Source organism: Alexandromys fortis, unplaced genomic scaffold (genome assembly GCF_014885135.2).
Source record: "Alexandromys fortis isolate MF-2015 unplaced genomic scaffold, M_Fortis_MF-2015_v1.1 scaffold_197, whole genome shotgun sequence".
NCBI lineage: Eukaryota > Metazoa > Chordata > Mammalia > Rodentia > Cricetidae > Alexandromys > Alexandromys fortis.
Window position 1 is genome coordinate 800,696 of NW_026068072.1, and position 22,328 is coordinate 823,023.

A 22,328-nucleotide genomic window follows, 5' to 3' on the forward strand; every position below is an offset into this window, starting at 1 on the left:
GCATAGGATGCTTTGGGATTCCTGAGCAGGACAGGATAAGAGCCTTCCCTGAGACAGGGCCTAAAGGAGACTGCAGTTAGGGGCAGGCGCTGAAGGAGCACATCAGATTCCTTGGACATGGAGTAGACAAGGAGCCCAGGCACTGAGTGAATGAATGAATGAATGAATGATGCAGCTAAAGTTCAGTCCCAACGTAGTTCCAGGGTAAATCCAAATAGGTGAATATAGAGAGGGTAAGCTCCCAGCCTCAGTTTCCCCTGGAGAGCCCCCGCTCTAGGCAGCTGGTAAGGATGCAAGCTTGGTCCTGGGATCATTCCAGGCCTCCACTCTCTTCATTTCTTCCATCAAATCTCCCTTGGGATAAGGTCAGTAGCTGCTAAGGATTTAGAGGGCCACCGCTCCCAGGAACTAATCCAGTCTGGTCATGTGAGGACTCTAGAATCAGGTGTGGGAGGGGTGAGCCATAAGGTGTGAAAAGACTGTGCCCAAAGGCCAGAGCAGCTCTGCCCTCCCTGGGAAGGAGGGCCGTTGCACAGTGGCCCTCAGCTGGTGATGGGAACTGGGACTTGGGAGTGTGCCCTGCTGTGCTGCCATCTCGGAGGGCCATGCCGAGCACTGTGGGACTGGGGAGCTGTACTGTCATTTCTTTTAAGGCAGCACATGGGTCACTAGACACGAGACAGAGATGGGCAGGGATGATTATCTCCATCCTACAGATGAGTGTGCAAGGCCACGGAGCCCTACAGGTGGGAAAGGTCTCCTCTGCGGCTCCCCGGAAGCCAGACGTACTTGCTGGATCCTTCCAGCGACAAGAGAGTGAGGAAAGAAACAAGGAGAAACATTCCATACCGGTTGGGGTGGGAAGACGGCAGCATGAATTGGAACTCCACAAAGCAGGTGCCATCTGGGAGCTCCCGGTGCTGTAGGCTGTTTAACTCATAGGCGATGTAGCCTCTCCGCACATAAACCTGCCAGAGCAGAAGGACAATGGCGTTCAGAGGCCAGCCGATTCTGATGGGGTGAAGGGTTGTGCACAGGACCTCTGTATGCTCCCTAAGCTGCATGAAAGTGGATTTCTCAAGACAGCGGGAGACACTGTTTCTGCTGCAGCGTGGAAGCCACCCTGAAAAAGTGAGTGTGTATATGTGTGTATGGTGCTCACTAGCCAGGCTGGTCCACACAGTCCTAGAGAGAGCCGTGGGGTGAGCGCTGCAGGCCTCAACAGCAGAGAGGCTGCTGGAGGAGCCTGGATTTGGGGCGCATCCCCTCTTTTCTCTGATTAACTTCCTGGGGCCTAACTGTCTTGATGCTGTGTGATGGACACGTGCTTTTGGTCTCATAGTTCTGACATCACTACACACCAGGCAGAGGGCTACTGAGCCCAGTCCTCACTAAAAACCCCCGATGCTAAAAACACCTGCTGTCCCATGAGCTTCCCAGGTGTCAGAGGAGCTCCCTCACTGTGATTCCCCTCAGAGAACTCCCCAGGATCCCCACCCTGGTCCCCTCAGCATCACCCAAGTGCCTGTCTCTTTGTTGTCTGCCTTCCACTCTGTGTAATCCATGACAGACGTGACCATGACAACCCAAGTCCTGTGTAAATCATTGACCTGGAGTGTGCTTGGGGACCCCAACCCTTTAAAAATAAAATCTGTCTTCCACGAGACTGAGCCTAGACTGTCCATTCCCGGGCTCCTGAGTCACCAGGAAAACGTTGAAACACGTTCGGCCATGCGCCTGATACAGAACTGAAACATGAAAGTCCATCCTGGAGCCACAGACAGCTTGGTGGGTAAAAGCAGCATCTGCACAGGCCTGGCAGTCTGAATTTGATTTCCAGATCCCATGTAAAAAGCCAGATGTGCTGGCGTGCATCTGTGTTCCCGGTGTGGGAGGCTGGAGAACAAACCAGAAGCTCCGAGTCCAGTATACAACCTGGCTGCAGAAATGAGAGACCCTGCCTCAAAAAGTCAAGCTGGAAGGGAAGAGCCAAACCCAGACAGATGAACTTTAACCTCCGTGTGTCTCCGTGGTACATGCACACTCTTGAACTCTGTCTAGGTCTCTCTCACACACAAAAGAATTTATTAACTAACTAAAAGTTTTTAGATGGTACATCCTAGAGAAAGCCCTCACAGACACACAGGGATTAACACTGTCAGCACGCCTGGTGGGTGTGCTGGCCTTGAGGTGAGGCCTCAGGACCCCTTATAGAGTGAAGGCCGTCAGCCCATGACCCCTGCAGCCGTCATGTGCTCAAAGACCCAAACCAGCCACCTTGAAGCCCTAGGCAAACCTGGCATGGAGTAGGTGATCCACGGGGTCTAAAAGGTGCAGGAAAAGGGGGGCTCACGAGGAGGGGAGCCTGAGCGTGAGGGTAAAGGGTGAGATAAAGCCATCAGTCACTCAGTCCAGGATTAAGAGAGGTCCTGAGGATGGGAGTCCCCTCCTCCTATTTGCAAGAGGCATTCCTGAGAGGACCTGAATGCTGCTGGGCTCTTGTGCTCAGGGAACCCAGCGGCTGTTCCACTGGGAAAGCCCTTCCCTGTCCCAAGGCAGGTTGCCTGCATTTTCTGCGCCAGGCAGGGAAGTCTGTCCGAGATACCAAACACTCATGAATAAACAGTTTGGACAAGGTGCATCTGACACGGCACTGGGGAGTAGAATCAAGCTGTGCCCTGTCCGGAGGAGCCTGTGATGCCACAGGGCACGGCAGTATTCCTGGCATGGACTTTGCAGAACTGATAAAATGTGAATCTTGATTGTCTCTGGCTATGTGGCCTTGAGAAAGTCACCTCCCCACTCAGCTCAGTTTCTCTCTCTGTGAGATGGCAATGCAACCCCTTCCCTGAAGAGAAAAGGTCGCATGTGCCAGGTGCACAGCTCACGGTCCGGCCGTGCAGGCGGGCGTACACTCTAGATGACTTGCTACTGCTTACCTCCAGCGACGCCATACAGACGACCTTGTTAGCGTGGTAGAAGAAAGTTGGCAGGACGTCGAATATCGTCGTTTCAGAAAGTATCAGTTTCTATGGGGAACAGGAGAGGAAAGGCAAACAGAGCATGAGCAGACTGACCACAAGCCGGGCAGGAGCAGCAGGCACAAGAAGGCTCTGTCGCGATCATTGTCGCAGTCAGGTCTTCCAAAGCAGGGAACTCCTTTGCACACAGCCTTGGGAGATGGGGCAATGAGGGCTGTGGGGTGACTGTGGTCAGGACAAGGCCCCAGCTTTAAATGTTGATTGGTGTCTAGAAGTCTACAATAAGTCAGGACCCTGGCAAGAGCCGGGAAAAAGTAGCCCTATCCCACCACCACACAAAGGGTTTGTGCCTCCTGGCATGTTCCAGAATGCCTTAATTTAAAGCCTGTACTGGCCAGGAAAGCCTGTTGCCCTGTGCATCCGGTGATCAGACTTCCACACCTGCAACTCCCAGAGCCTGCAGATGTCTCTGGGACCATCCCAGCCACTCTGAACTCCATGTCACTAAACTGGGGGAGCCTTGAGGGGAAGGAAAACCATGGTCCCAAAGACTCACTTTGAGGTTTTCTGGGCAGAACTGGTGGCCGTACATGTCAATGGCAGACAGGAAGATGGATTCTACCTGGTTGTGTCGCAGCTCGTAGGAGGGGAGGTGGGAGGCAATCAGGACCTGTAGGGAAGAGGAGGGAAGACAGAGATAAGAAAAGCTGGGAGGGGGCAGGGCCGCATGCATGCATGCACATACATGTGCACACACAGCAACACACATGCACACACGTGTGTGCACACACAGCAACACACGCACACACAAGCAATGCATGCACACGCGCGTGCGCACACATAGTAACACATCCTCATGCATGCACACACAAAGAAAACATGCATACACACGCATGCACACGCACGCACGTGCGCACACATAGTAACACATACTCATGCACGCACACACACAAAGTAACACATGCACACACATGCATGCACGCACAGCAACACACTCACACATGCGCACACACACACAGCAGCACACGCACATGCATGCATGCACACACATAGCAACACACATTGAGACCAACCTGCCTGGCTCTGAGGGCCACCTTGCAGTGCTCGCTCCTGCTCAGCTGCGTGAGCTCATTGAGGATGGAGGTCAGCTCGTCTGACAGGGTGGGGTCTGGGCCACAGAGTTCATCCTTCAGGGACAACAACAGAACCCAGGTTGGCTTTGCTGGAGATCTGGCCAGCACTTAGCTGGTCGGGAGTGGAGGTCCTTGCCTCTTGTCACATGGGTATGGCCTCACATCACACATTCATTTCCTGACTCATGGACCCTCACATCTGATGGGAAGGGAAATCCAGCAGACCTCTTTACCATGTACTATATGTGTGTGTGAGCATGCACACGTGCACACATGCATGTGGGAACAAGACCAGACCACCTCATACGTCTTCTCCATTGCTCTTCACTGTATTTTCTGAGTCAGGGTCTCTCCTGAACCTGGAACTCGGAACTCACTGATTTGGCTAGTACCCTAGGCAGCTTGCCTTGGGGAATCCCTTATCTCCACCTCCACTGGGATTACAAGTGGGCCACCACATCCACTAGCTTTTTATGCAGATGCTGGGAGTCCAAACTCTGGTCCCCACACATGTACAACACATGTTCTATCCACTGAGCGAGCCATCTCCCTGGCCATGCCCGCCTTCCTTCTGCCAAGGGAGGAGCTTTTTGCTGCAGACGGCACTGTGTGCACATGGCCTGTTTCCTCGTGTGTCTTCGCTGTAAGAAGGGCTTGGGGGACCATAAGAAGGGGTCTCTAGACAGCCACTGGAGAGAGGTCTGTGATGGGAGGAAGCAGGTTTGCTAAGCCGCTGACCTCCACTACCCTAATTAGCCCACATTGTCTTGTAAGACACATTGCTACCTATAGGCTGAGTCACCTCTCACCTAGACGCATGATTTGTCCCAATCACAACAAGCGCTGGCTCCTGTGGAATCCCAAGAACAGCCTGTCACTCTCTCCCTCTCAAGTCCCAATAGGGTCAGTCAGCTGTAGCATTGCTCCTTCCTCCCCTCCCTGTGGCTGCGGTCCAGCAACTGGGCTTTCCAAGAGGCCCAGCCAGCATTCAAAGAGCACTTCGTACGGGCTGGAGAGATCGTTTGGTCATGAAGAACACTTAATGTTTTCACAGAGGACCCGAGTAAGGTTCCTCGCACCCACGTCAGTAAGCTGAAACTCCAGCTCTCTGTGATCTGCCAAATGACGGTGACAACAGTCCACATCCCTTGGAGTTGGAGAGAACCTAGCAGTAATGGCATAGGGCGGTGCACTTCTACAGTCCCGACTGCTTAGGAACCTTAAGCAGAAGGGGCTCTCTAGCTAGGGGTTCAAGATCAGCCTGAGCCATATACAACAACAGCAGTAATAAAAATAATCAAATGAATTTAGTATACAACCTTTAAAACTAATTGATAAATGTTTAAAGCAACAAAGAGGGCTTGGCACAGAGCAGGTCCTTTGTGTCACTGCCTACTGTTACAAATAAAGCTTTATTGTGCAGTCAGACTGTAAGCAATGGCAATATCATATAGCTAGGTCAACCAAACCTAGAAATTATTGGGACTAGGCTGGGGGTGTGGCTTTGTGACAGAGGATTGCCTAGCAGGACTAGGACCTGGGTTCCACACCAGAACTGAAAAGGGGGGAAGGAAAAGGAGGGAGAGGAGAAGAAGGAAAAGGGAGAAAAGCCCTGCCCCACCCCGACCTGGAGTGCTGGTCCCCATCTTACTATCAGCATGATCACCAGCTGGTTCTTCTTGGCCACCTGTGCGTGTGAGAAGATGCAGTCCAGCACCTGGGTCATGTCCGGCTTGAACTGCTCCCTTAGGTTGATGACACACTTGTCATAGTGGGCTGTGAGGGAAACAAGAGACCCAGAAGGGTGAGGTTGGCACGTCCCCCTCGCCTTGCCCAGAGTTTGTGCCTGTCACCAGTGGTGGGTAGCATCTCTTGCCTTGCTGGAAATGATGTTCCACATTCAGATACTTCCGCAGTAGGTCCAGCACCACGGTCTTCATGTAGCCACGGGTCCCGCTGCGGTACCTAGGGGACCAGAAGCCGCCCTGTCGCCATGCCCACCACCTCCTCAACCCCGAAATAGCACAGCTAGAGCTGTGGCACCTTTAAGAAGGGAAGCACAGGCGTAGTGGCCCATGCCTGCAAGAGCACTCTTCCTACAAGGAATTGGAGTTTGAGGGTGGCACTATACAGGGAGACCGTGTCTCAGAAAAGCAAGAGCTGGGACGTAGCTCAGTGGCTGAGCGTGTCCCTAGCATGTGCAAAGCCCTGGCTGCAATCTGCACTGCAAGAGGAGAAGAGAGAAGATAGGAAAGAGGAAGGAGGGAAACAGGGGGAAGGGAAGGGGAAAGAGAGAGGGGAGGAGGAAGAGGAGGAGGAGGGGGAGGAGGAAGAGGAAGAGGAGGAGGAAGGGGAGGAGGAGGAAGGGGGTACACTCCAACTCCTCAGGCCCGGAGAACCATGGAGCAGACTTAGCTCTAGCTAGGCATGTCAGCAGAACTATGACTTGTCCATCAAACCAGAAACCAGATTATACCAGTCTCCAGACTAAGCCTCCAGACAAGGCCAGAAAGAAGGGAAAAACCTTAAGAGTCGAGCTCCTAAAAAGAGGAAAGCTGATTTTAGTATATTTTAATTACAAAACAAAAATTTCCAATGACCTATGTAACATACAAAGATGTTTTTTAAAAAGTCAAACTTGAAGATGTTTGCCAATACTTTTTGTAAATTTCCCTTCCTTTTAGAAACAGAATGATATGTGGTATTACTCTGTGTTTTTCCTCTTCTATCATATTCCTAAACACAGGGGATGGATTTCCTCTCTGCCTCTCCCGCCCTGTGCAGGGGGATGAGCCAGGGCTTCACACAGCTACTCCGGCTTCTGGAGGGCCCAGGATGCACTTGCCTCTGGACCAGCTGCACGATGCTCTGTGTGTTCATGAAGAAGACCTCGCGCTCTGCCTTCCGCTGCAGCGTGGCGGCGTGGCAGTCCAGGATGGTGGCTATCTAGATAAGAACACAAAACAGGTCAGACCACTGCCCACCACAGGATCCAGCGGCCACTGGTTGTATCACGGGGGACCCCCACAGGCTCCCAGGGAGGTCCCAGCCTGGTTGTGCTCGAAGACCCCAGCCACCTGGATAACAGCCCTGCCCACCCCGTCAGTGTCTCCCTGGGGACCCAGGAGCTCAGAATGACAACATCACACAAAGAGATGAGTGAAGGAAATGTTTTCTCCCTGCCCTGCTGAGAGGACTCAGCAAAAGTGTGGGTGCAGGAGGGGGGAGGGTCCTGTCTTTATATGAAAATTCATGTGATTGGTATGTTCCCTTTAAAAATTGTTGTGGTGTGTGTACCTAGCATGTGTGGGGATTTTTGCACCACGGCGCACAAGGAGGTCGGGGGATACTGTGACGCTGGTTCTCATCTACCCTTATGTGGGTTCTGAGGATCTGATTCAGGGCACCATGCTTGTTTGGCAAGTGTCTCCACCTGCTGAGCCATCTCACGGGACCCCAAAAGGCATTTTAAATGAAAACTAAAACTAGAAATTGCCTTAATGAGAAATTTCAGAAGTGTCCCAAATGCACCCTTCTCTTCACGGGGCCTCATCAGTTCTGGTCAGGACAGAACTGGTTCCTCCTTCAGCTGTCACGTACAGGCTCAGTGGGAAAACTCAACTGTGCCGCCCTCCTCTCCTTGCCTCCTCCATCCCTCCCTTGAAGGCCACTAACTGAATTCCTTTCTACACTGACTGCCCATTCCAGACAATGTGTCTGACCGGCTCCTTTCCCTTAGCCTAAGGCTCATCCGTGTAGGAGCGCGAATCACAATGCCATCCCTCTTATATGGCTGAACAATATTCCGACCTTCAGGAGCTCGGGGTGTAGCTCAGTGGTAGAGTGCTTGCCTAGCATGCCTGAGGCCCAGCACTGCAAAAAACAAAACAAAAGTTTCAACCTTTAGAGCTGTTGCCCTTTGGGAATGGCCTGACTTGGCTTCTCCGACAGCAAAGGTGTGTGGGGATGACGGGTGAGGACAGCAGGAAGGAATGGTGAAGGCGGGAGAGAAAGTGACCTTGACTTGCTCATCAGCAGAAAATAAACTAGACAGCCCAGAAAAAGGATGGTGAGGTTTTATCTGAATGGGGTGTATATGCTGATGGTTTCTAGTCCCAAGGCACATGAGGCCTACAGCTATGGACTTCCAAAACCTGTGACCCAGGAACAAGATTCTGTAGCTAATGATTTGAGCTAGTCTGATTGGCAGCTGTGACACCCCCCCGCCCGACCCTGAGCCGCTGGAGTGAGGCCTGACCCTTGGGAGAATGTGCTGGAGTCCTACAGAAGTTAGAAAGAAAGCACGGGCCCACAACATTTGATGCTGGCCCATCTTAAAAGAAGCCAGATGAGGGAGTGAGCACAGGTGTGGCTGGCCGGAGCCGGCTGGGGCACGCACCTGCTGGCTGGGGAACTGGCACAACACTGAAGTGATGTTGCTGGCATACTGGGCCATCACCCTGCGGACGGCCTTCTCCACGGGTGCTGGGATGCGGCCTGCCACGCTGGTCATGATCTCCTGCAGCTCCAGGAGAGGTAGGGATGGGTGCCGGAGTGTCATCATGAGCTTTTGGACCCACTCCTTCAGCTGCAGAGGGACAATGACATCAGCCACCACCTTACAAACGTGTGGGCACCTCCATCAGCCAGGGGCACCCTACCCGACTCAACCCACCCAGGCCACACCTTCCAGTGCAGGAGCCCAGCAGCCTCTGGAGCAGTCTGGAATGGACTGCTCAAGTCTCCACACACAGAAGCCCCTGTGCCCCTCCCTGGGTCACTAGACAGCCAGTGTGGTACGGGAGAACAAATAAGGTCATATGACAAGCTAACGCTTGTGGGCACTTGACTGGTGCCAGGTAGAATCCAAAGCATGTTCTTCACCTGTATTCTCTTTTAGTTTATTTTTATTACTTTAAAGTTATGTTCATGTGTTTGTATCTGCATGTGGGGTGTGCACGTGAATGCTGTACCCTCAGCAGTCAGCAGAGGGCATTCGATCCCTGGAGCTGCAGTTACAGGCACTTATGAGCTGCCCCTCATGGGTCCTGGGAACCCACTGAGCTTGGTTCCTCTGGAAGAGCAATTAATACATGCTCTCAACCCCGGGGCCACTGAGCAACCTCTTCTCCCTCTTTAGCTATTTTTCATTTTTTTTAAGAGACAGCCACAGCAAGCAGGCAGAATGATTACCCCATTTACAGTGGAAATGAAAAGAGTCGCTTAAGTGACCCAAAGCGACTACGCAGACAGGAAACCCTCCGGGCTGAATACAGGGCCCTGTGCACACCAGGATCTTGCTGGTCCCCACCTTTGTGCTGAAGAACGGCTCGGGCAGGCAGTAGCCACTCATGACGTTGGTCAGATTTTCTAAGACGCTGTGGAACACCTGGTGCAGCTTCTCCCCGAGGATGGGCAGGGTCTGCTGGGCAGGCAGTGTCCCTGTGAATGGCTGTGCCTGGTGAGACATGAGGATGGGTCACAACAGACCAAAGAGCCCATGATGAGACACGAGGACATGGACAGACCATGGGGTCTCTGAGATACAAAGACGGGGTCACGACAGACCAAGGCAAAAGACTGACCCAAAAACCCCCTGACTTACTCATCTGAAGCCTGGGAAAGAACAAGAGACACATCATCCTGGGAACCTATCCTTACTAAGTTCAAGTTTGGGTCCAGGCTTTTCACAACATCCCCTTTGCGAATGGCACACATTTGACAACTTACATTCCGAACAATTTTAGAGGGGTCTATTTTTATTCTGATTTTCCTTTTGATAAAGATCATCTCCTGACTCTTCTTTTGGTTTTCTTCGTAGGTTCCTTCCCCGTTTGGTTTTGAAGCAGGGTCTCACCACATAGCACAGGTCAGCCTCGAACTCACATTTCTCATGCCTGAGCCTTCTGAGCGCTGGGATTGCACGCCTGTGCCACCATGTCTGACTTATTTAATGTGATTTAATTTTTTAAATTTATTCTGAATATAAGCTTTATTTTAGTTGTGTGTATGTGGGGCTGGGTGTGTGCATTTGCGTGCAGGTGCCCACGGAGGCCAGGAGCACCGGTTGTGAGCTGCCCAACATAAGTATTGGAAATCAAACCCAGGTCCTCTGCAAGAGCAGCAAGTGTTCTTAATCTCTGACTCATCTTTCCAGCTCCATTTTTTTTTATGTGGCCCTGGGATTTGAAACTAGGGCTTTGGACCATAATATGCACACACTCCCCCTGAGCTAGCTACTAAGTGAAACCAGCCAGTGACAAACTGGCAGGAACTGTGTGGTCCCTGCCATCCAAGCTAAAGCAGTCAGATCCCTGGGGAAAATGCAGGCTAGAGGTTGCCAGGGCCTGGGCAAGAAGGGAATAAAAAGTTGGTATCTAGTAGGCATAGTTTTAGTTTTATAAGAAAGAAAGGGTTCTGAGCAGTGGTGATGGGTGCTCAACAATGTAGGCTTGACACTCTGAACGGCCCATTTCAAAATGGCAGAGGCAGGGGTGGTGCGGGAGCTGGGTGGCAGATGATGCCTAGCATGCGGGAAGCCCTGTGTTCTGTCCCTAGTACGTGGACACACACAGAGGGGTGAGGATAGCAAGGTACACAGAATAACCACAATCTTAAAATCTGAGTAAAGTATGTATGTTAGTTAATAACACATCAGCAGTGGTCCATTGTGATTAGTGGAGCGTATGATCACAGTAGAAATTACATGAACAGTAATTAGTAGTAAATATCGCTGAATTAATAATAGGAAACTGGGTGCATAAAATATGAAAACTCTTTGTAGGATCTGTAATCCTGCAAATCTAAACCTGTATGAGATATAAAATCTGGTTTATGCTGGGCAGTGGTGGCACACACCTTTAATCCCAACACTCGGGAGGCAGAGGCAGGTGGATCTCTGTGAGTTTGAGGCCAGCCTGGTCTACAAGAGCTAGTTCCAGGACAGGCTCCAAAGCTACAGAGAAACCCTGTCTCAAAAAAAATCTGGTTTATACAGCAGACATTAAATGAACAAAATCATATTTTAAAGGTAGTCCCAGATAGCTCATGGAGCCAGGCATGATGGGATACACCTACAGTTTGGAATGCGGAGACAGAAAGACCTTAAATTCAAACTCAGACTGGGCTACATAGTGAGCCCAGGTCGGCCTGAGCTACAGGACCTTGTCAACATATATATTGTGAGATAGCTCAGCAGGTATGCGCTTGCCATGCAAGTAGGGGAGAACTGATCCCCCAAAATTGTCCTTTGACCTCTACTCCCACACAATGGCACAAAAGCACAAACTATTACTACTACTACTAATAATAACAGCAATTAATAAAAATCTTTTTTTTAAATCCAAGGGCTGAGGATGCAGCTCAATGCTGGAGAGCTTGTCAAGCAGGGAGGGTCAAGACTGTGGGGTCAACCCCAGCAATGAGAGAAAAAAGTCAGCTTCAAGGGCTTGGGTGAGAAGCCAGACTGATCAGGTTAGGGTGGGAGTGAGCTGAGGCACTCCTGGGGCGGATCCTTCTAGGTGAAGGGAACAGGCTCCAGGAGGGAGGCCTGTGTGGACTCCTGAAGATGCCAAGGATAGAAGGAAAGCCCTCAAGTCACTGGGAGCAGCTCTCTGGCACTTGGGTCCTGGGAAGAACCTGGGCTTTGCTCCAAGTGGGATGAAGAGCTGCAAAGGGATTGAAGAAGACAGGGGCATGGTTGGCAGGGGCTTCCAATTACATTATCACCAGGGCTGAGTGTGCCTACAAATGACAGACAGGCCCAGGAACAGAGAGACTCCAGTCTGCTCTCCCTCAACAGGTAGGAGCTTCTGGGCCAGCCAGAGCTGAAGGGACCACGTGTTACAAACCGCATGGCCCAGAGCTGCGGGGACCACGTGTTACAAACCGCATGGCCCAGAGCTGCGGGGACCACGTGTTACAAACCGCATGGCCCAGAGCTGCGGGACCACGTACGTGTTACATACCGCATGCACTTTTGAAGGGTCATCGAGTTCCAGCCTCGCCACCACACAGCCGGCCTCCAGTACGGCCCCTGGGCGCTTGACGTACCTCACCCTGCCGCTGTCCTGCACACTCAGGGTCATGATCATCTTCATCACCTGTTTTGTAGAAGGAAGACGAGGTCAGAGTTCCCTGGTGCTGGCACCCAGAGTCGCTCCTCCAGTGACTGGATCAGGGGGTGCGTCATGGTGATAGCCAATCTCTGGGCACCACTCAAGCACAGGACAAAAATCCCGTCATTTCTTCCACCTTGCTGTGCACCAGGCATGAGCGCCATCCAGGAATGGTCTCCATCTACAAGGGCAGCCAGAGGCGGGTGTGTGTGCCGCCCATTTCACAGCAGGAAACTGCTTCCTTTAGATTTGTGAAGCTAGCGATGATACCCAGGGCTTCATGCATGCTGGACAAACACCCTGCTGCTGAACTGCACCTCCAGGCCCCCTTAACTATTTTCAAAAGAAACCCTCTCTACCAGAAACACTGCTAAGTCCTATTACCTCCAGCCGTCAGTACAGAGTCAAGCGCACCATAGTGACACTGTTGGCCAATGACAGTACCATAGATGATGGCTGTGCCACAAGACACATACATGTCCAAACTGTGGTGACGCAAGTGAATGAGCTGCCACATGACCTGTCTGGTAAAGTGTGGCACTCACACTTAATGCTGAGACACTCACTGTTGGCGGCCGCAGCCCCTGGCAAGCGTCTCATGCTTAGAGGTCATGTCAATGCTTCAAGTGACTAAATGACGCCTTCCAGGTTTGTTCAAATACACTCTACAATGTCCACATGATAAAGTTGTCCAGGAACACACTTCTCAGAACACAACCCGTTGCTGAACACCACCGGGCTCTCGGCCTCCCTCTACACGGACAGCTGTCTAAAGCAGGCATTTAACGTCAGGCCCATGGGGGAGGGCGCCCTCTGGAGAGCGCTCTGTAAAATGAACCCTGCAACTCACTTGCCTAACCCTGTGTCTGAAGGTGCAGAAGACATGAGATTTGTGACCACGACACCACTGCAGGTCACGGTACCATGCTGCTTTTTGCTCGGTTGTCTGCCTCATCCACCACCCCTGTGAATTCCAAAACTCACCTTCCTGTCTCTGAGCCTTGATGTCTCCATCAGAAAACTGGGAGCTAGTCCCCTGAGAATAACCGAGACAGATAAGCCAGCCTGTGCAGGAGGGCGGCTCTCCTGAAGAGCCACTTGCCTCTCTCACAGCAGAGAGCGGAGGCCAGGCTTGCAGCGAGGCTCTGTGTGCTCTCAAGAGACATCCTGAGCTCACCTTCCTGGGTCTGATCTCTGCATGCACACAACAGGAATCACGTCTGTTCCCGCCTCATGAACTTGTTCAGGTTATAAAAGTAGACACAGTTGGGGTGTAACTGAGAGGTAGAATGCTTGCCTAGCATGCTTTAGGTCTTAGGGTCCATCCTCAGCACAGTAAAAAAAAATAATAATACAAATAGGTAAAGGCACTTAGATCAATATCCACTGGATGGCCAGTGCCCGGTCAGCTCTGGCTTGTGGTTTTAATCATTGTCACCACCATTACTAGGCAGTTCTTACTCCTTCCACGAGATGTGGGCCAAATGAGCGCTCTTTTTAAAAAGTATTCTTTGAATTTCATAAGTTTAGGCCAAGGACAGGCGAGGCCTGGTGGCTGAGGGGCAGGGACAGCCCCAGCCGGGGCTGGCTCTCTGGTCACCTCCATCTCAGCGTAGCTGCTCCCTGCTTCGACGTGGTCTCCATCCTCCACTGTGTACTGTGTCAGCTTCCCAGCCGAGGGGCATCTCAGGACTGTGGGGTCGTTCTCCTTTTCAAACACACACGTCTTATTGCCGATAGTGATCCGGTAACTAGAGGGCGGGGAGAGTGGGAGACAAATGAGGCCCAGCAAGGGAGCCAGACTTAGGGGAATTTCCCCTTTCCTAGGGCAGGTACTCCATCGCCCTCTGTGAGGCATGAGGGTCTTTACTTCTAGTGGCTGAAACCAGTTTCTGTTTCTGACATAATTCCCCAGAAATCAATCAATCAATACTATTCAATAACTCTTAACCAATCCTAAATCCTTCCTTTAACTATCTAGGGAAGTCAGGTTTTAGGCATCGCACACAAGAATCTTGAATGTTCTGGGGACTAAGAAAGGAGTCCCCTCACCGACCTGACTTCCAGGAATGGACTCTAACCCATGCACACATTCCACACTTTCTTATCCATGGCCTGGGTCTGAGTGGCCTCCTCTGCCTGGGTCCTCCACGTAGCACTGTGACCTCAGCATGGTCAGGCAAACGGGAGCCAGAAGCATATGGACCCAGTGTGCACCATGCCTAAAGCTTCTAGCATCCTTCCTCCCATCAGGACACAGAGCCACTGCCTGCCACTGTCTGTTCTCTGTGTCATCTCCTGTCAGAGGCTGGAAGCCCAGGAGTGATGACATCAGTGGCACCAGCCTCATCCCGAGCTGAGCACCCTGCCCACAGTAGCCTGGCGGCCAACTGCTGGATGGTGTATCTAGTCTACGCTGTCCCCTGGGCTGTGGGCCTATAGCTCAGACCCAGGGAGACGGCGCCTCCTCACTTACCCAACAGTCACTGGAGCTGCTTGTTACGATCTGTTTGACCCTGAATCCTCTGGTGACGAAATGGGAACTGCCCAAGAACCCCCACTCTCAAACCCTGTTAGGTTCCAGCCGGGATGGAGACTCTCTCTGAATGCCCAGAATGAACGAAAGCAGGCTTTCTCTATAACCTCAGGCCTGCAGCGCCAGCTCTGCATTTCAGCTCCCACAGAGAAAGCTGCACATCTTCCACGCACAAACCTGTCCACCTCTTCCTTCATGTACGTGGTGTAACTGCTGCCGTTGTAGGACAGGAGCAGCCCCCCGTCGTTCAGCCGGTGGGCATCAATCTCGATGTGGCAGTCGTTCATGATGAGAACGAAGACAGTCAGGGACTGCCGGGCCACCTGTGGGGACATCAGAACCCCCATTGCTCCCGCCTGCAGGGACTGAGGCTTGGGCTCTGGGGAGGCAGCTTGGAGGCTTCAGCAGGAATGAGTGCACTAACTGTATTGCCTCCCAAAGTCCTGTGATGAAACCAAGCCTCAAAGGAGATCTTAGGAGGAAGGGGGACCCCTGGTTTAAGTACATACGTCATGAGGGCGGGGCCTTCTTAGCACCCTTTTATAAAAGGGATCTGGGGTCATGAGATGACTCGGGAGGTAAAGGTGCTTGCCATCAAGCTTGACAAGTTAAGCTTGATGTCTGGGATCCACATGGTGGAAAGAGAATCAACTCCTAAAAACTACCTTTGACCTACACACACACACACATACATACACACACCACACACACACACACACACATATATATACACACACACACACATTCTCACACACATACACACACTCACATACACACACAGACTGTTGTACTCTCATACACAAATATACACACACTCATACACACATACACACACTCACATTCACACTCACACATATAGACACACACATACACACACTCATATATACACACACAGAGACTGTTGCACTCTCATATACACACTCACACATACACACTTACACACATATACACACTATTGTACTCTCATACACACATATGTACACACACGAAAGAATAAACAAACAAATTCAATTTAAAAATTATTAAAGGAACTCCAAAGAGCTCCCTTGCCCTCTTCTACCACATAAAGGCACACAGCAAAAGAAGGAACCCACTAGAAACCAGGAAATGGGTCCTCAGGAGATACAGAACTGGCTTGTGCCTTGACCCTGGATGTCCTGGGCTCCAGAGCTGGGAGCAATGTCTTCTGTTGTTCACAAGCCCTTGATCTATAGATTCTGCTATAGAAACCTGAATGGACAAAGACACCTGAATACAGACTATGGCTTACCAGAGATCTAGGACCCTGGAGGGAGGTGTGCACAGTGAGCTCTGGCCCAGACTCTATACGTCTGTTACAAAGAACTAACAGCCTGAACCTGGCCCTTATCCATCGTACCTTCACAACATGCATGCTCGGGTTATATTACACACAGACAAATATTTTGGGATAAAAGATAGTGAGAAATACATTTCAGTGTCTTTGGGTATCACTCGGCCTTCCTCTCCTCAACTCAGAGTGGAGTCAAGGTCACTGACTGCAGAGAACCCTGAGGGACACACGGCTCAGCCCCCCACGGGAAGACCCCACTCCAGGCTCACAGACATCACAGAGAACCCTGAGGGACACACGGCTCAGCACCCCACGTGAAGACCCCACTCCAGGCTCACAGACATCAGTGCGAACTGCTGAGCCTGCAGAGAAGGTGCCCTTACCTTGAGAATGTACTTAATGCCTCCGTAAATCAACTCAACATCCACAATGTTCAGCAGAGAATCAGCCGGGAGGACCTGACCCCTGGAGAAGACAGATATGGCATCAGTCCAGGAGGGAATGGGGTTCCCTAGAGCACCTCTTGGGCTCTGCGACATCCTTCAAGGCCCCCAGAAGGCTGGAGTGAAACTCAGTGGCAGAACGGGCGCCCCTATGTGTGAAGCCCTGGGCCCCACCCCAGCATCATCAAGCAGTCAGTCATCTGGATGTTTACCCATCATAGGCAGCAGCAAACCAGACAGTTAAGACTGATCAAAGGTGTGGGACACGGATCCCAGAGGAACTGGCACCCACTGAGGAATGGGGCATCTTAAAATGGTTTTGAAACCTTAATGATGGGCTCTTCTAGGAGAAAGCCCCACATGGAAGTCAGGTGTGGCGGCAGGTGCCTATTAACCTGGCACTGGAGAGGGTTAGGCAGGAGAATAAGCTAGCCTGGGATACACAAACAGTTTCACAGAAATATAAACGGGGGAAGAAGGGGGAGCTGCCACCCTCTAGCATGTGGACTGTGAATACACTGTCACTCAGAGGCGGTGTGCAAGCACTGTTTATTCTTTTACACTTTTTGTGGGCATGTCATTCTTTGTCATGGTACTTCTCAAGAGCGGGCGCTTCCTTCCTATTGTGGGACACTCAGGGAATGGGCCTCCCTTGGCCTCTAGCAGACAGGAGTCACAGTTCCACTGTCACCCTACAGCACACAGGACAGCCCCCCCAAATGATAATCCAGGTGGAAGTTGCCCTGCAGGCTTCACGGCACCCTACGGCCCCTCCACACCCACAAACCTGTGTGCATTCACCCCCGGTCTCTTCCAGGCAGTACAGGTTTATCCACGGAGTGTTGAAGGTAAGCCCAGAGGAGAGGCACCTGGCTCCCCGGTGAGTCACCCATAAAGCACTTGAGGGTGGCATGCTGGCATGTAAGTATGACCCCAGTGCTCAGGAGGCTGAGGCAGGAGAATCCAACTCTGATGCCAGCATGGCCTACTTAATAAGATTCTATCTCCAAGCACAACAAAAAGCCCATCCTGCCTTTCACGGGAGGGGAACGAGAGAACTGTCTGCCCTACCTTTCCAGGGAGTGCAAGAAATCCGTCATGCAGGTTCTGAACATCGCGTCCGCCACGTTTAAGGCCCCACACACCACCCCGAGCATGATGTCTGGCTTCTCTGCCTAGGAAAGACTCCAATGTCTCGGTTCCCGCGGGAAGCATGGGTCTCCGCCACCCCTAAGAAGGCAAAGCAGCTTCCTACCTGCACCCGCTCAGCGATGAGATGGTCCAGCCACCCCGTGTCGATATCATTGTTCTGGAAGCTCTCGGTCTCCAGAAGGTTCACCAGATATTCCACAGTGGTCCGGAAGTCACCCCGAATGGACAGCTCCTTTAAAGCCACTACCATGTTGCTGGAGAGGAGAAACACACACATGGTTGGTTTCCACACTTGCCCATGGTTCCTGGGGATGTCTGGGATGTGTTTGTCGCAGCGTCTGGACGGGACGACCACACTCTCGGTCTCCACTCCACATGGGCTGAGTAATCTCACTTGGGTAACTTAACCACCCCGGGTGTCAGTTACCTCATCTGAAAAATGGGGTGATAACCCTGCCACCTGCAGTATGAGGTTTGCAGTTCCGGTCACATGTCAGCTGCTGTGTGATTAGGCCCCAGGGTCCAATCACTAACTGTCCTGATACATAATGATATATAATACCCATGAAGAGGGCTCGGTCCCTCTGGCTCTGGCTCCCCTTGGCCTATTCAAACCTCCTGTCCTCAGAAGAGCCACTTCTGACTGTCCCTGGCTGCTCTGTCCAGGTGTGTCTGTTGCCGCTGGCTCAGCAGCATGGCAAGCTGCAAGGCTGCAGGCCCGCTGTGAATGTTTCTGAGGACAGGCAGTAGGATGAGCATATTCTCAGAGAGAAGGTTCCAGCCAGTGAGTGTCCCCACGAGCCATGAGTAGCTATGGCGGAAAAGCAATACGATCTAGGTTTTAGCCATGAGGAAATAAAGACACAGTGAGGTCAAAAGGAAGAGGTCCACAGGCCACAGGTGCAGTGTCAGGGCCTGGGTTTGTATGTGACCAACTCGTCCCAGGTGGCTTGACTTTTGCACTGCCATGGGAGAGCCAATCACAGAATCCGAGACAAGCGCTTCCCTCTGCTAGACTCTAACAGCAGGGAAAGCTGGAGTTTCCCTCCCAAGTCCCTGACAGCTGCAGACAGCGCCTCAGTTAGAGATTCCCCTGGGGGCTTTTCACTTGGAGCGTGCTGGGCCCAGCTCCTCCAGTTCACTACCTCTGGTTTGCTGCGAATCTCCCTCTACACTCTCCAAAGGCCTCAGTTTGCCACAGAACATGATTAAAACAAACCAGTCTAAGATGACAGAGGAGGGCCACCACCAAAACCGCCACACTGAGCTACACTCGCAGCTAAACAACCAAGCCAGTCAAACGCCTTCTCTTTAATGTGCACTGGTGTTTGCCTGCATGTCGGTGAGGGTGTCGGGTCCCCTGGAACTGGAGTTACAGACAGCCATGAGCTGCCATGTGGGTGCTGGGAATTGAACCTGGGTCCTCTAGAAAAGCAGCCAGTGCTCTTGACCACTGAACCATCTCTCCAACCCCTGGTCTAATATTTCTTAAATGAAACATCCCTGAAGGCAGAAGAAGTACCTAGCTGCACCGGGACGTTTAATAACAACACAAACCGATTTTACCTTCCTCGGCCCCTGTCAAGGCAGGGAGATTTAAAAGGAGAGGCAGAGGAGTCTTTGGTTAGCGTGAGTTTCTCGGTCTGAGGAAACCACTGTGGTGGGATTTGACTAAACAGGGAGCACAAGACACTGTCACAGGCTTGGGGTGGAGACAGAGCAGCAGGCCGCCCCCAGAAGAAACGAGTCTCAGAGTGAAGACAGAACTATTTGTGAGGTTGACATTTTAAGGTGCGGCCGTCCTCCTCTGAGCCTAGTACTAGGCACCCTTAGACACCTTTGAATAGTTTTGTGTGTCCTTGAAGTCAGACCTCTTGCAGGCTCAAGACCCAGCAGCCTTGGAGAGCTCTCTGCTCTTCTCCAAACTCCAGCAAAGAGACTTTGTTCTTGAACTTCAGCTGCCTTGTGAGATCTAGGGTCAAACTCGGGTGATCACACCTGTACACACTACTTCGGAGTGTTTGCTTCTAAAGAGAAGGAGGCAGGGATGGAGGGGGAGGGAACAGGCGGGAAGGGGGCAGGAAGGAAGAGTGGTAAGCAGGAAATACTGACGAAATGGCCTCTTCACGGTTCTCGCCCCAGGAGAAGCAGTGCCCAAACTGGGAATCGGCAAACTCATGCAAGCCTCCGGCAGCCGCCACACTGAAGTAGCCCCACACATTCTTGTTGCTGCGGAAGTTCAGCTCCTGGACTGTCCCGGAGCTTGGCTTAAAACCCTGGCGCCAGACAGAAAAGAAGAGATGTTACTCCAAGTGGACTCCGCAAGGCAGAAGGGACAGCACTGCCTTTCCCAAGCTGCCCTGTGCCCTCCACATGCTCACTGTGGTTCCCACGCATACAGACAATAAATAAATATTAAAATGATTTTTTTAAAGTGAAGATGTGGTGCTGTGGCTGTGGCCAAATGCCCCACCCTGCTGTTTACCACAGCTGGTGTTTGGTTTGAAGCCAAAGATTCAACCAAGAAAAATGGGGGCTCACCCCAAGTTCCTCCAACACAGTATGATTTAAACATTGCACAGTGATGTCATCTACATAAACAGAATTTCACAGGATGCCCACTAGTGGGCCCAGTTAAAAACACCTTTGAAGCTGGGCATAGCGGCACATTCTTCAATCCCAACACTCAGGAGGCAGAATCAGGCAGACCTCTTTGAGTTTGAGGCCAGCCTGGGCCACATAGTGAGTTCCAGGACAGCCATGGTTGTTATAGAAAAAACCCTGTCTCAAACAAAAACACAAAATCTTTGATTAAAAGATAAAGTAAGGGTCAGGCAGTGGTGGCGCACACACCTTTAATCCCAACACTCAGGAGGCAGAGGCAGGCGGATCTCTGTGAGTTTGAGGCCAGCCTGGTCTACAAGAGCAAGTTCCAGAATAGGCTCCAAAGCTACAGAGAAACCTTGTCTCCATAAAAACAAAACAAAACAAAAAAAAAAAAGAAAGAAAAAAAAGCAGACTGGGGAGTCCTAGAACAAGTGAGCAGCAGACAAGTAGAATGATGCCAGTCAGTTTTGCTTTCAAGACCCAGTAAGAACAAGCCACAGGGGACTGCCCAGGGCTCCTAAGAGACTGGACCAAAGCAAAAAGCACAGAGCCAGAAATCTAAGAACCTGGGCTCCAAACTGGCTGCCTCACCAAGGAAGAAAAGCACATGGTGAGTCAGGAGTGGGTGGGCTTAGCTGACCCCACAGGCTGCACCATGACCGCCAGCACTGAGGTCATGTGGGTGAGGAGCTGTGTGAGGTTTTCCTGAAACCTGGCACATACCATGCATCCAGCAAGCCCAAAGCCAGGACACGCAGCTCCCACACTGTTTCCGGTGTATAACTGGGAAGCCTGGGTGCTGGTGTCACCTCCAAGGGGCCCACCCTTCCCCAGCAGTCTGCAGATGATGTGGGAGTCCCCTCTGTGTGCTATGATTACCATCAGTGAATAAAGAAACTGCTTTGAACCTCTAGCAAGGCAGAACTTAGGTAGGCAGGGAAAGCTAGGCTGAATGCTGGAAGGAAGGAGAAATAGAAATTATGACATCAGTTACTCAAGGAGTTACAGTAATTCCTCAGGAGGATTGTATTGCCCAATTGGTCTTGGTACACCTAGTTAACACCTCCAACCCCACGGCCAGGTCCAGTCGGGGTGTTAAGGGTTTTGGATCATCTGGCACTGCAGCCTTTTGGGTAGCTCATGTGAAAGAAAGGCCCCTATTGGAATTGATTATCGATGGGAAGTCATTTAATGGGATTTTAGACTCTGGAGCTGACGTCTCCATCCTGTCCTTAGAATTCTAGCCTAAGAAGTGGAAAGAAGTACTGCCACCCTACAAGGAATAGGTCAAGCAAGTCCCAAGAAGAGTGCAAAACAGATCAAGTGGGGGTGCAAAGGCCTGTCCTCTAGGAACCCAACAATGACTTCCAAATTTGAGTCTAAGGATATGTTGCTTTGGAAAAGAGGTTCTTCTCTTGTTTCCACAGAGGATGAGAACCTGTGGAATAAGGCGGATTGCTTCCAGACTGGTGTGGTTTGATGGAATAAGATCCCCTGAAAGGTCACCATGAACACCCTCAAAAACTTACTTTGCCCAACTGCTGACTGAGATGAATCTAGCACACAGGATACACCATATAAGACCTGGTTAACAGTGCCCTCAATCAGCAGGAAGCAGTATGGACAAAACCATACACATATTCCCAAATGTTGTCTATGAATGTTCGTTTACATTTAAAGGGGGATATGCTATAGAGATTTGCATTGGTGTAGATCTTGGTTTATTGATACAAGTTTTAGGTCAATTTTGTTAATATGTAAATTTCTGCTCTTAATTAAGGTATTGTATTTGTTCAGCTCATTTAAAAATGTAATGTTTAATTAAGAAATATAGGTAAATAGTCATCTATAATAGTCAAGCTTATAGTCATGTTCATTAGAGTCTCTAGACATACAGAGATGTATTTCAGATAGGTAGGTATTCTTCAAACCTTTCAAAGACTACAGAATATGGCATTTAAAATGTTTTAATAATTTAGGACTTTTCATGACAATGAGACACGTCTGCTCCTGGCAGCATGAATTACTTCGAGAGGAAGATGGGCAT

The 22,328-nt window shown here is 51.1% G+C and overlaps 1 protein-coding gene across 4 annotated transcripts in view; it reads right to left on the reverse strand.

Moving 5' to 3' along the window:
- Acacb (acetyl-CoA carboxylase beta) overlaps nt 1-22,328 on the reverse strand; it is a 106,017-nt gene that overhangs the window by 33,039 nt on the left and 50,650 nt on the right. For 3 of the 4 annotated variants that reach the window (XM_050121054.1, XM_050121056.1, XM_050121057.1), the window contains 17 exons: nt 19,787-19,950; nt 17,778-17,928; nt 17,594-17,697; nt 16,463-16,544; nt 14,945-15,090; nt 13,832-13,982; nt 12,082-12,216; nt 9,426-9,572; nt 8,514-8,702; nt 7,925-7,987; nt 6,960-7,060; nt 5,991-6,079; nt 5,766-5,890; nt 4,055-4,168; nt 3,538-3,651; nt 2,940-3,029; nt 850-968 (listed from right to left, as the gene is read on the reverse strand). In XM_050121054.1, the coding sequence (XP_049977011.1) occupies nt 850-968; nt 2,940-3,029; nt 3,538-3,651; nt 4,055-4,168; nt 5,766-5,890; nt 5,991-6,079; nt 6,960-7,060; nt 7,925-7,987; nt 8,514-8,702; nt 9,426-9,572; nt 12,082-12,216; nt 13,832-13,982; nt 14,945-15,090; nt 16,463-16,544; nt 17,594-17,697; nt 17,778-17,928; nt 19,787-19,950 (2,084 nt within the window). The remainder of the gene's footprint in view (nt 1-849; nt 969-2,939; nt 3,030-3,537; nt 3,652-4,054; nt 4,169-5,765; nt 5,891-5,990; nt 6,080-6,959; nt 7,061-7,924; nt 7,988-8,513; nt 8,703-9,425; nt 9,573-12,081; nt 12,217-13,831; nt 13,983-14,944; nt 15,091-16,462; nt 16,545-17,593; nt 17,698-17,777; nt 17,929-19,786; nt 19,951-22,328) is intronic. The other variant, XM_050121055.1, reaches the window with a different exon arrangement.